The following is a 12,742-nucleotide window of genomic DNA, read 5'->3' as shown; positions in this document are numbered from 1 at the left end:
TTTTTCATTCTGTTGCTATTGTATTTGAATGGTTGAACTTTATAAATATTAAATTATTAACTTGTGTTAGGAAACTGCTCACTGGGGCCAAAAGCATAGCAGGCACAGAAATGAAGGCGAAGTAACTCGATGAATGATGAATTCTCTATCTCCTCACTTCCATAAAACGAGGCTTAAAAGTTAAAATATTAAAATTAATGCAAAATTTAGGTAGGGACAGGGGATTGTGTGCGTTAGTCTGAGGTTTGAGAAAAAACTTCAGCCTGAGAATTTTTACCCACGAGTTGGGCAAATATCCATCTTACCAAAAATCAAGTCAATCCCTCGAAAGATGGTGTAGCAATGAATACTTTAAAAGCAAAGTTGTGTTATATGAAAAGCAAACGCCTACGAACTCGAGCATCTATTGGCTGTTAATGTATCACGGTAAAAAGCTCATGTTACGTGAAATAGTAATAAAAAATGAGAACAATAATAATATATTTTCCTTCGCATGTGCTTTGAGGCTCAGTGAGCCAATACAACAGACAACCGTACGATCCAAGACGAAAATTTGTCTTATATGAAGGAACATCTAGTTTTAAAAGAATGATAAAGATGTCAAATGTGTTCTGCAAGATGTTATTTTCAGAAAGAATACATCAAAGAGGATTCAGGAAGTTTCACGTTGGTCTTTTCTTCCGATTTAATAAATAGCACAATCTAAGTCGCTTATACGACACGAAAAGTTGAAAATAAATACTCGTAATACAATGATTATATAACAGTAAATATAAGCATTTCATTAATAAAATATATTTCTTAACAACCATGATTTCATGAATGTGCGCACGTTAAAAATTTCTTTTAAAATATTCTGCATCTATTGCACAGCTCTATTACAAATATTTGTTGCGCAAACACATACAGTTTATAACAGTATAGCGAATATCAAAATACGAGAAATACTGGAAACGTCTGTCTCTCTTCGCTACATGTCTAAAGCTGACTACAATCTACTTACGTAGATGGTGTACAGTTAAACTTTAAAAGCAAACTGTTAACTAAAACCAATCTTTTGGGATTTATCATGCCAAATATTAAAATTCACCCTTCCTGGCCGAAGTCCAAAATAATGAGAACCTCAACCCTTGGAGCATGAGACATTTTTCTCTAATAATGACCTCATCTGCTGGACCTTCTTATACATCTATCTCTAATAAACGCCCCTCTCTCTCTCTAATACGACGCCTACCCCTACAATACCAACATCGATATATTATAATAATAGTTACTGATTGAGTTCAACTATTTAGTTTTAGTTTATTTTTCATTTGTTTACACTATAAGTTGATAGAAATAATATAATTACTTTTCGCTTTTAAACTTATGGTATAATTTACAGTCTTTTCCACCTCGAAAGCCTCTAGAATTAGTTAAACGTTTAATGAGAGTTTACATTAGATCATTTGCGGTTCAACTATACAAGGGCTTTAAATGAAAATTTCAGAAAATTTAATAAAAAGCAAGTCAGTGCTCTTTTTCCATACTTCTATTACATGAGCCCGGGTAGCCGGGGCCCATGGCTAAGCGATAAATGATTTTGGCAAATGGAAACAATTCAATACTCATCATCAGATAAATCTTCTCGAAAATTTCACAATGTTCTGATTTAATAACTACACAAAACATTTAAAATTAAAACAACCCATTTGGCCTAATTTGAGAATTAAAACAGGAATGACTTGTGGCCCTTAACAAACAATTGTACTGAATTTTTACGCTTGAAGTTTTGCTTCCTTTCAATGCTTTGAAATCATTTCACGCCACACGGAATCCTGGCTAGCCGGGATCATGCAAACAGTCTCTTAGTCAATAAAATGCTGTGTTAACTAGTCCAGGTAGAACCCAACTAATTATTTATGCATACTAAAATTATTCGCGCATATGAGTGTGGGAAGCTTGCATGAGGAAAAGGAGCTGGTCTATGATCTTCTCATTAAGAAGAGGGGTAGTGCCAACTTATACTTTATATATACTGATAACGTTTTATACATGCATCTTAGCTGTAAACATAACATCTAACAATGACAATCTAACAATTGGTAAATTAATAAAGTAAATCATCATTACCATTTTCAAAAATAGAAGCGGGTTGTCTTCTATCTCATCAGATAATGTTGCAACCAAGTTAGGCTAACTAAGATATCATAAAATGCATCACTCACTTTTCACTTGCTCCAAAAATCTCGTTTTACAATGTTTATATCTTACTTGTATTAAAATTCGCGCAGTACTAGAATTCGCGCAGCGCTGAGTGCGCGAATTTTAGTATTGCGCGAAATATAATCCGCGCGAAAAGCTTTGTAGTGTAATATGAGACATTCATTGTTGGTTATGCAAATCAGCTGTTTTATTAACGCATATACATATTGACATATGTTTTTAGTTGTCCTGGTAACATTAAAAATCAAAAATGTCTTCATTTTCATCCTGTACAATTTCAGTCGGGATATTCTCAGGTTCTACGTAGTATTCCGTCACGAATACCGGCATTTTGCTGTATATCCTAAAACTTGCATTGTTCTGCATGACTGTTAGGGTAATAGGAATCTCCAAGCCTCCTTGTGGTAATGGGGATCAACGAAATTTGATGTCACACAAACATGCTTCTATATTGCCCCCATATTCAAAAAAGAACTTGCAAAATCGGGAAATCTCTCGAAGCAAATGTCCGACCAGTGACAATGGTTCAATCTTGCCTCTGATTTTGGTAAACAGACAAATAGCATATGGGTCGAATAGGTTTCCTGATTCTGGTTTTATTATTAACTGCTGGTTGATTCTTGGAGCCCAGATTTTTCTGTATTCATGAAAACCTCGTGATGCGCAAGCCAGAGAAAACGATGTCCCCTTGGGGCTCAGTTTCACTGAATTAGAATCATCCGTTCCTGAATCGTGGGTTTCCTGAAGCAAGCAATCAGATGCGTAATTTTCTTTCTCGTCGCACGCTTCACATAAAGCAACACTCGAACCACTTTTCCATCCAGGATAGTTTTCAGATGCAGGGATTGAACACTTGATTCCTCGGTTACAAACAAATGATTTGCATTCTAGACAAGTGTATTTTGTCAAATCATTGCACACGATGCAAATGCTTTCCATTTCTCCAACACAATAGTCAATGATGAGTCACGTTTCTTTAGGTGTTAGATATGATGTTCTATTATTATTTTACTGACTGATTTTACTTCCTTATTAACTAATTGCCGAATACGTCAAACGTTTCCGCAACACATATTCAAGTATTGCCAACAGAAAACATTGTGCGGGAAATCAACGCACATGGCTCTGTTAAAATATTTCAAAAAGGTTTCCCAAGACGATATTTCGGTCGCGTCGTCTGACAGCAAATTAAATGCTGCCGAAGAAAATGCAGTAAAACAGCAATTATTTCTTGACGCTCCAGAACCAAAAAGGAGGGGGCAAATATGGAGCATATGATGCTTTTCAACGAGCAGAAATTGCAAAATGGGAAATTGTGCATGGAATAAGACCGGCGGCAAGAAAGTATTCCGTACCAGAGTCAACTGTTCGTGGACTTGTCAAATCGTACAATAAGGAACGAAAAGAGCGCACTGAACTCGAACAATTGCCAAGAAAACATCGTGGAGCAAAAATTTTGTTACCCGAGAACATCGATGAGAAAGTTATCGCCATGATCAAGAGCATGAGAACGGCCGGTTGTGTTGTCAATTACAACATTGCTATTTCCATAGCGAAGGGGATAGTACTGGCTAATGATCGGTCTTTGTTGAAAGAAAACGGAGGAATCCTAGAATTCCACTATACATGGTGCCAGTCAATTTTCAGAAGATTGGGTTTCAGTAAACGTAGAGCAACAACTGCAAAACAACCCGTATCACCTGGCTTCTTAAAAGAAATTCGCTTCACGTTTCATCGTTCTATTAATGAAGTGGTTACCGCTTATGACGTTCCCGACGATCTCATTATAAACATTGACCAGACCCCTCTCCCGTTTGTCCTCATCAGCAAGTATACAATGGACAAAACTAACGAGAAGTTTGTGCCGATCAGTGATAGCGCCGATTATCACCAAATTACTGGAACATTCTCAGTCACCGCGTCGGGAAAGTTTCTGCCAATTCAACTAATCTACCAGAGGAAAACAGACCGGTGTCACCCTAAATTCAGATTTCCAAAAGAATTCAACGTTACCCACACGGAAAATCATTGGTAAAATGAAACGAAAGCAATTGAATTAGTCAATTGTATTCTTATCCCCTATGTTAAGCAAATTAGAGAAGAGCTTGGTTTTCGCGCAACAAAACAATGGGTTTTGATCGCCAATGTTTTTAAAGCACATTGGACGGATGCCGTAAAGAAGATCATTTCCGACAATAATGGGAAGATGATACCTGTTCCCAATAATATGACATCATACCTGCAGCCCTTAGATTTAACGGTCAATCGCTCTTGCAAAGCTTTCCTTCGAAACCAGGCGCAAACATTGTACTCAGAGCAAGTCCAAGCCCAAATAGAGAAAGGTATTCAACCTGATAAAGTTTCTGTTGATTTGAGAATTAGCGTGCTCAAACCACTTCACGCAAAATGGATAGTGCAGTTCTATGATTACATGCAATCGAAAAAGGACATTGTCGTCAAAGGTTGGCAACGATCAGGTGTGAGCGCCGCATTGGAGGAACCACAACGAAAAGAGGATCCATTTGAACTGCAGCTAAACTTTTGTTTGGCTTATAAAGTATATTGTTAGGCAATATCATTTATTACATTTTTTAGTTCTTGTTGGGATAGTGAACTCACGCTTTATTTTGAAGCCATTTTTGAGGCCACCCAATCGCTTTTTTGATGAATATTGAGGTATTTCTTAATAAAGAAAGCTCAATATAAATGCGTCAATTAATAATAGTTCTTTTGAACAAACCAAAAAGAACGAGCACATAAAACTACTTGCGCGAATTTAAAGCTGCGCGAATAATTGTCAACAAAGTGCGCGAAATTAAATCGCGCGAATTTAAAGCTGAGCGAAAATGAGTACTACTCGAATTTCAATACAAGTAAGGTATCACGTTTTCATCCCACCATGCAATTTAATATTATGTAAAAAGCTTTTATATATAGATCCCTTCATACTTGTAATTTAATACATTGAATTAGATAGAAAATCCACTTTTATTAAAATCCTAGAATTGTTTTACATATATCTTGTCTGCTTACTATTTCATTTAGCGTTCATGCTTTTATATTTCTTCATGTAATACTTCTGGTTTTTGAGTTCGTCTGGCGAGCCGGCAGTGCAGGAAACTGAAATTATAGATAAGAATTAAATAATGAGAAACACAATGATTACATAGAATCATTACATAATTACTTTCAACCTATGATATATGGCGTCTTTTGAATATTAAAAATGTTCAAAATATTATGAAAACAACCAATAATTGCATATATTATTTTCAACTTTGAATTTTCTAAAGTAAAGAGTTTTAAGTTATGCATTTCAAAATGCATCGCATAATATAATTTTCCAAAATAGATACAAATGCAAATGTCAATTGATGGTTTTTATGCATTTCATACGAAAAGTTTGTTAGACTTTCCATACCTAAGACCAAATTCACTTGATTCCATACATCGCATGGAGAAAGACCTGCCAATATCTTGATGTCATAAGGTGGTATATGATTAGCCCATGGGCTCCAGCATACCAAACCAGGGCATGTGACATCTATTAGCCACTTCTTGACAGAATTGTATTTCCAGATATCAACTGGAAACATGCTCGCCTTAGAACAATCATATGTAAGTACCAACTGCCTATTTCCGTTGCTTAACCTATGTACACATTTCTTGGTCGACATCTCTTGAAGCATACCATTTGGAAGAAATTTGAATACAACAGCGGGTTTGTAAAAGGAAAACTCCAGCAAATCAAGATCGTCATAAATACCATAATGCGCTACGTAGCCATATCGAGCAGAATAAATCTTGAAACAAACGTTTTTTTCAACTATAAGAAATGGAAAGAAAGGATGTCAGCAAAACCCTGTTGTTGACCGTGAACTTGATTGGCAAAGATCTATTTTTTATAAGTGTATTTAATTGGATCATGTCAAATCGCATTATTGAAATATTTTATTACTCAATTTGTTGCAAAGAAGGCCGCCCAAATATTAGCTTGAGACAAAGACTATTTTCAACTGTACATACGAAATAGAAAGAAAGGATGTGGAAAAACCTGTAGCTGTCCATAAACTAGATTAGTAATAAGTTTAACAATAATTTTATCCATTTAAACTCTTTTGCGTAAGTTAACATGGATAATGTCAAATTGCATTTTGGGGATATGGTATCATTCAATTTGCTGTAAGGAAAGCAGCAAAAAATATTTGCTTAAAACAGGTATTACATTGCATTGAGTATATCGAATAGTTAAACATTGCAGATCAATTTCTTAAGAACAAAGTGATATACCTCGTAAACTTGCAGCCTGACAATACGCTGCCAAAACTAGAGAAGAATTTGACAAACAAGAAGCAATCAATTAAACAGATTCTGTTACCATGTTACTTATACAATATACACATGAGATTGAAGACAGAAATTATATTGATGCCAAAATACGTTATTGAACGACTTTATCGCACAATCTCCAAACAGATTCTGATTCAATTTGACAAGAAGCAATCAATTAAACAGATTCTGTTACCATGTTACGTATTATACAATATACACACACTCCTGAGATTGAAGACAGAAATTATATTGATATGCCAAAATACGTTATTGAAAAACGCTTACTTTGTTTATCGCACAATCTCCACTTCTGCTTCGTTGATATTATCTCAAGCGAGAGAAAAAACAAATGAAAATAAAAAGGGTATGGTGTTTATTTTATACCATCATTTTGGTCATATCATACTAACTTTTTCCGGACATGAAGGTCACCAACCTTTTCCTTGAATAGTGATTCTATGTAATATGCAACGCAGGAAATTTGTTTCAAAGAATTTTTTCCATGAAAAAATGACAAAATAATTTTCAAAGCAAGATTCTCAGCTACAAGTAACTGGTTTTCCGAGTATTCCAAGTAATACGAAATCATGCATGAAAGGGTATCAGTATACTATAAATGAAAGATGCGTATTATCGTTATACAAAACTAATAAGTATTTACAAAACAAAATATTTGATAAAGTGATCTGAAAAATTAACAGTAGTGTGATTAGCACATGATGTGTATGGTACTTTTTTGAACTGAAGGCGGACAAGAGTTACAATGATATAAATTGTCAGCGTACGTTAGGCATATTTGTTATGAGCAACAAAAGTAATAAACATGTTTATATTTCGATTGTGTGACAGGAATGTACAAACATCCAAAAATAGTCTGCGTAGGAAAGAAACAAAATGAAAACCGTCTTGAGGGACATTGATTTATCATCGAGTCAAGATATTTTACCATCGTCCAATGACTCGCTAACTCTTTTTAATAATCATCGGTGACATCACTGACTTGCTATAATGATACTTGAACATACCTTTGCTCCATTTTAGGTAAAGGCGCGAGAAGAGGAATCATTTGGGGGGCCAAAATCATACATTTATAATGCATAATATATAATTACAATAGATTTCAATTAAGAAATAAAAGATGTGATCAATCTTCTGCCGTTCTTGATTTGAGGCAAAGAAGAACAATACTCCTTGAAGTGTTAGTTACAGTTATGAATACTACTGGTACCTAAAACTTAAGAGTTGATGAAACAATGTCGGTATTTTATGATAAAAATGAATTTGTAGACAATGATTGTGTCTTTTGTCACATTAGAATGTAGTAATATGAATCTTGCCATTTTTGTTGATCCCAGAGAGTGGAGCCTGGTGTGAATTTCACCATATATTTATATAGAAATATGATCAATGTTATTGATAAAAACAATTTGCAAATACGATCCTTTAATTAATCATTTTAGAGTACGGGTCATGCGTGTAGGTCACGTTGCTTTGATCCGTGTTTAGGACTAAGGTTGCATGGTTTAGATCACAAAGCAAATATGTATAAATAATTGTAAAAAGAATAATGGTCATATCCGAAAAACATTAATTCGATGAAGATCAATGTAATGTTATATGAAACAGACAGTGTCACAGTGAGTGTTTATCTTCATTAAAAGAAAATATTTTCACTTTTCATCACATCATCGTTGTCGTCAGGAGTTAAGATTTATCGCGAATGTTGCATCTTTATATTTTAAAATATGTCAATCGGATATTTTGCAAAAGGGTAACATCCTACATTGATTTTGTCATGTGAGTATTATTTATTATACAATGATCGCGCTATCTCGATTGTGATTGGCTAAGAGACTGTAAATGTTATTTTCAGAAAGAATACATCAAAGAGGATTCAGGAAGTTTCACGTTGGTCTTTTCTTCCGATTTAATAAATAGCACAATCTAAAGGCCCGTTTAAACGATCCAACAATGTTGGACCAACATCGTATAACATTATTGGATGCACATTGGATAATGTTGGACGGTTGTGTTTAAACGATCCATTAACTTGTGTTAGGAAACTGCTCACTGGGGCCAAAAGCATAGCAGGCACAGAAATGAAGGCGAAGTAACTCGATGAATGATGAATTCTCTATCTCCTCACTTCCATAAAACGAGGCTTAAAAGTTAAAATACTAAAATTAATGCAAAATTTAGGTAGGGACAGGGGATTGTGTGCGTTAGTCTGAGGTTTGAGAAAAAACTTCAGCCTGAGAATTTTTACCCACGAGTTGGGCAAATATCCATCTTACCAAAAATCAAGTCAATCTCTCCAAAGATGGTGTAGCAATGGATAATTTAAAAGCAAAATTGTGTTAAATGAAAAGCAAACGCCTACGAGCTCGAGCATCTATTGGCTGTTAATGTATCACGGTAAAAGCTCATGTTACGTGAAATAGTAATAAAAGAATGAGAACAATAATAATATATTTTCCTTCACACTTGCTTTGAGGCTCAGTGAGCCAATACAGCAGACAACCGTACGATCCAAGACGAAAATTTGTCTTATATGAAGGAACATTTAGTTTTAAAAGAATGATAAAGATGTCAAATGTGTTCTGCAAGATGTTATTTTCAGAAAGAATACATCAAAGAGGATTCAGGAAGTTTCACGTTGGTCTCTTCTTCCGATTTATTAACACGAAAAGTTAAAAATAAATACTCGTAATATAATGATTATATAACAGTAAATATAACCATTTCATTAATAAAGTATATTTCTTATCAACCATGCTTTCATGAATGTGCGCACGTTAAAAATTTCTTTTAAAATATTCTGCATCTATTGCACAGCTCTATTATAAATATTTGTTGCGCAAACACATACAGTTTATAACAGTATAGCGAATATCAAAATACGAGAAATACTGGAAACGTCTGTCTCTCTCCGCTACATGTCTAAAGCTGACTACAATCTACTTACGTAAATGGTGTACAGTTAAACTTTAAAAGCAAAATGTTAACTAAAACCAATCTTTTGGGATTTATCATGCCAAACATTAAAATTCGCCCTTCCTGGCCGAAGTCCAAAATAATGAGAACCTCACCCCTTAGAGCATGAGACATTTTTCTCTAATAATGACCTCATCTGCTGGACCTTCTTATACATCTATCTCTAATAAACGCCCCTCTCTCTCTCTAATACGACGCCTACCCCTACAATACCAACATCGATATATTATAATAATAGTTACTGATTGAGTTCAACTATTTAGTTTTAGTTTATTTTTCATTTGTTCACACTATAAGTTGATAGAAATAATATAATTACTTTTCGCTTTTAAACTTATGGTATAATTTACAGTCTTTTCCACCTCGAAAGCCTCTAGAATTAGTTAAACGTTTAATGAGAGTTTACATTAGATCATTTGCGGTTCAACTATACAAGGGCTTTGAATGAAAATTTCAGAAAATTTAATAAAAAGCAAGTCAGTGCTCTTTTTCCATACTTCTATTACATGAGCCCGGGTAGCCGGGGCCCATGGCTAAGCGATAAATGATTTTGGCAAATGGAAACAATTCAATACTCATCATCAGATAAATCTTCTCGAAAAATTTCACAATGTTCTGATTTAATAACTACACAAAACATTTAAAATTAAAACAACCCATTTGGCCTAATTTGAGAATTAAAACAGGAATGACTTGTGGCCCTTAACAAACAATTGTACTGAATTTTTACGCTTGAAGTTTTGCTTCCTTTCAATGCTTTGAAATCATTTCACGCCACACGGAATCCTGGCTAGCCGGGATCATGCAAACAGTCTCTTAGTCAATAAAATGCTGTGTTAACTAGTCCAGGTAGAACCCAACTAATTATTTATGCATACTAAAATTATTCGCGCATATGAGTGTGGGAAGCTTGCATGAGGAAAAGGAGCTGGTCTATGATCTTCTCATTAAGAAGAGGGGTAGTGCCAACTTATACTTTATATATACTGATAACGTTTTATACATGCATCTTAGCTGTAAACATAACATCTAACAATGACAATCTAACAATTGGTAAATTAATAAAGTAAATCATCATTGCCATTTTCAAAAATAGAAGCGGGTTGTCTTCTATCTCATCAGATAATGTTGCAACCAAGTTAGGCTAACTAAGATATCATAAAATGCATCACTCACTTTTCACTTGCTCCAAAAATCTCGTTTTACAATGTTTATACCTTACTTGTATTAAAATTCGCGCAGTACTAGAATTCGCGCAGCGCTGAGTGCGCGAATTTTAGTATTGCGCGAAATATAATCCGCGCGAAAAGCTTTGTAGTGTAATATGAGACATTCATTGTTGGTTATGCAAATCAGCTGTTTTATTAACGCATATACATATTGACATATGTTTTTAGTTGTCCTGGTAACATTAAAAATCAAAAATGTCTTCATTTTCATCCTGTACAATTTCAGTCGGGATATTCTCAGGTTCTACGTAGTATTCCGTCACGAATACCTGCATTTTGCTGTATATCCTAAAACTTGCATTGTTCTGCATGACTGTTAGGGTAATAGGAATCTCCAAGCCTCCTTGTGGTAATGGGGATCAACGAAATTTGATGTCACACAAACATGCTTCTATATTGCCCCATATTCAAAAGAACTTGCAAAATCGGGAAATCTCTCGAGGCAAATGTCCGACCAGTGACAATGGTTCAATCTTGCCTCTGATTTTGGTAAACAGACAAATAGCATATGGGTCGAATAGGTTTCCTGATTCTGGTTTTATTATTAACTGCTGGTTGATTCTTGGAGCCCAGATTTTTCTGTATTCATGAAAACCTCGTGATGCGCAAGCCAGAGAAAACGATGTCCCTTGGGGCTCAGTTTCACTGAATTAGAATCATCCGTTCCTGAATCGTGGGTTTCCTGAAGCAAGCAATCAGATGCGTAATTTTCTTTCTCGTCGCACGCTTCACATAAAGCAACACTCGAACCACTTTTCCATCCAGGATAGTTTTCAGATGAAGGGATTGAACACTTGATTCCTCGGTTACAAACAAATGATTTGCATTTTAGACAAGTGTATTTTGTCAAATCATTGCACACGATGCAAATGCTTTCCATTTCTCCAACACAATAGTCAATGATGAGTCACGTTTCTTTAGGTGTTAGATATGATGTTCTATTATTATTTTACTGACTGATTTTACTTCCTTATTAACTAATTGCCGAATACGTCAAACGTTTCCGCAACACATATTCAAGTATTGCCAACAGAAAACATTGTGCGGGAAATCAACGCACATGGCTCTGTTAAAATATTTCAAAAAGGTTTCCCAAGACGATATTTCGGTCGCGTCGTCTGACAGCAAATTAAATGCTGCCGAAGAAAATGCAGTAAAACAGCAATTATTTCTTGACGCTCCAGAACCAAAGAAAAGGAGGGGCAAATATGGAGCATATGATGCTTTTCAACGAGCAGAAATTGCAAAATGGGAAATTGTGCATGGAATAAGACCGGCGGCAAGAAAGTATTCCGTACCAGAGTCAACTGTTCGTGGACTTGTCAAATCGTACAATAAGGAACGAAAAGAGCGCACTGAACTCGAACAATTGCCAAGAAAACATCGTGGAGCAAAAATTTTGTTACCCGAGAACATCGATGAGAAAGTTATCGCCATGATCAAGAGCATGAGAACGGCCGGTTGTGTTGTCAATTACAACATTGCTATTTCCATAGCGAAGGGGATAGTACTGGCTAATGATCGGTCTTTGTTGAAAGAAAACGGAGGAATCCTAGAATTCCACTATACATGGTGCCAGTCAATTTTCAGAAGATTGGGTTTCAGTAAACGTAGAGCAACAACTGCAAAACAACCCGTATCACCTGGCTTCTTAAAAGAAATTCACTTCACGTTTCATCGTTCTATTAATGAAGTGGTTACCGCTTATGACGTTCCCGACGATCTCATTATAAACATTGACCAGACCCCTCTCCCGTTTGTCCTCATCAGCAAGTATACAATGGACAAAACTAACGAGAAGTTTGTGCCGATCAGTGATAGCGCCGATTATCGCCAAATTACTGGAACATTCTCAGTCACCGCGTCGGGAAAGTTTCTGCCAATTCAACTAATCTACCAGGGGAAAACAGACCGGTGTCACCCTAAATTCAGATTTCCAAAAGAATTCAACGTTACCCACACGGAAAATCATTGGTGAAATG

At 35.4% G+C, this 12,742-nt stretch overlaps 1 protein-coding gene and 2 long non-coding RNA genes across 3 annotated transcripts; 1 reads left to right on the top strand and 2 right to left on the bottom strand.

The window, feature by feature from the left end:
- Positions 1 to 5,086: 5,086 nt before the first annotated feature.
- LOC124435802 lies at positions 5,087 to 6,530 on the bottom strand. The gene is made up of 3 exons (XM_046985764.1): positions 6,496 to 6,530; positions 5,627 to 6,031; positions 5,087 to 5,325 (listed from the first exon to the last, which is right to left on the bottom strand). Exons 2-3 carry the CDS (start codon positions 5,892 to 5,894, stop codon positions 5,243 to 5,245), a joined length of 351 nt encoding a protein of 116 aa, XP_046841720.1. The 5' UTR covers positions 5,895 to 6,031; positions 6,496 to 6,530; the 3' UTR covers positions 5,087 to 5,242.
- Positions 6,531 to 6,826: 296 nt separating this feature from the next.
- LOC124439079 lies at positions 6,827 to 7,836 on the bottom strand. Its single transcript, XR_006946262.1, has 2 exons — positions 7,563 to 7,836; positions 6,827 to 7,147 (listed from the first exon to the last, which is right to left on the bottom strand). It is a non-coding gene; the product is annotated as an uncharacterized LOC124439079 (long non-coding RNA).
- Positions 7,837 to 8,239: 403 nt separating this feature from the next.
- Positions 8,240 to 8,696, top strand: LOC124442020. The gene is made up of 2 exons (XR_006947066.1): positions 8,240 to 8,334; positions 8,411 to 8,696. It is a non-coding gene; the product is annotated as an uncharacterized LOC124442020 (long non-coding RNA).
- The last annotated feature ends 4,046 nt before the right edge of the window (positions 8,697 to 12,742 follow it).

This window comes from Xenia sp. Carnegie-2017, unplaced genomic scaffold (assembly GCF_021976095.1).
Source record: "Xenia sp. Carnegie-2017 unplaced genomic scaffold, XeniaSp_v1 HiC_scaffold_1, whole genome shotgun sequence".
In the NCBI taxonomy this organism is placed as follows: Eukaryota; Metazoa; Cnidaria; class Anthozoa; order Malacalcyonacea; family Xeniidae; genus Xenia; species Xenia sp. Carnegie-2017.
The sequence above is the reverse complement of the archived record's forward strand: the minus strand, read 5'-3'. Positions and strand labels throughout refer to the sequence as shown.

Bases quoted from the DNA above. Each gene is read 5' to 3' on its own strand.
- LOC124435802 (XM_046985764.1), bottom strand. From the start codon at position 5,894: ATGCTTCAAGAGATGTCGACCAAGAAATGTGTACATAGGTTAAGCAAC. The intron at 5,326-5,626 runs GTATGGAAAGTC...CTATAATTTCAG, and splicing joins TCAAGTGAATTTGGTCTTAG to TTTCCTGCACTGCCGGCTCG.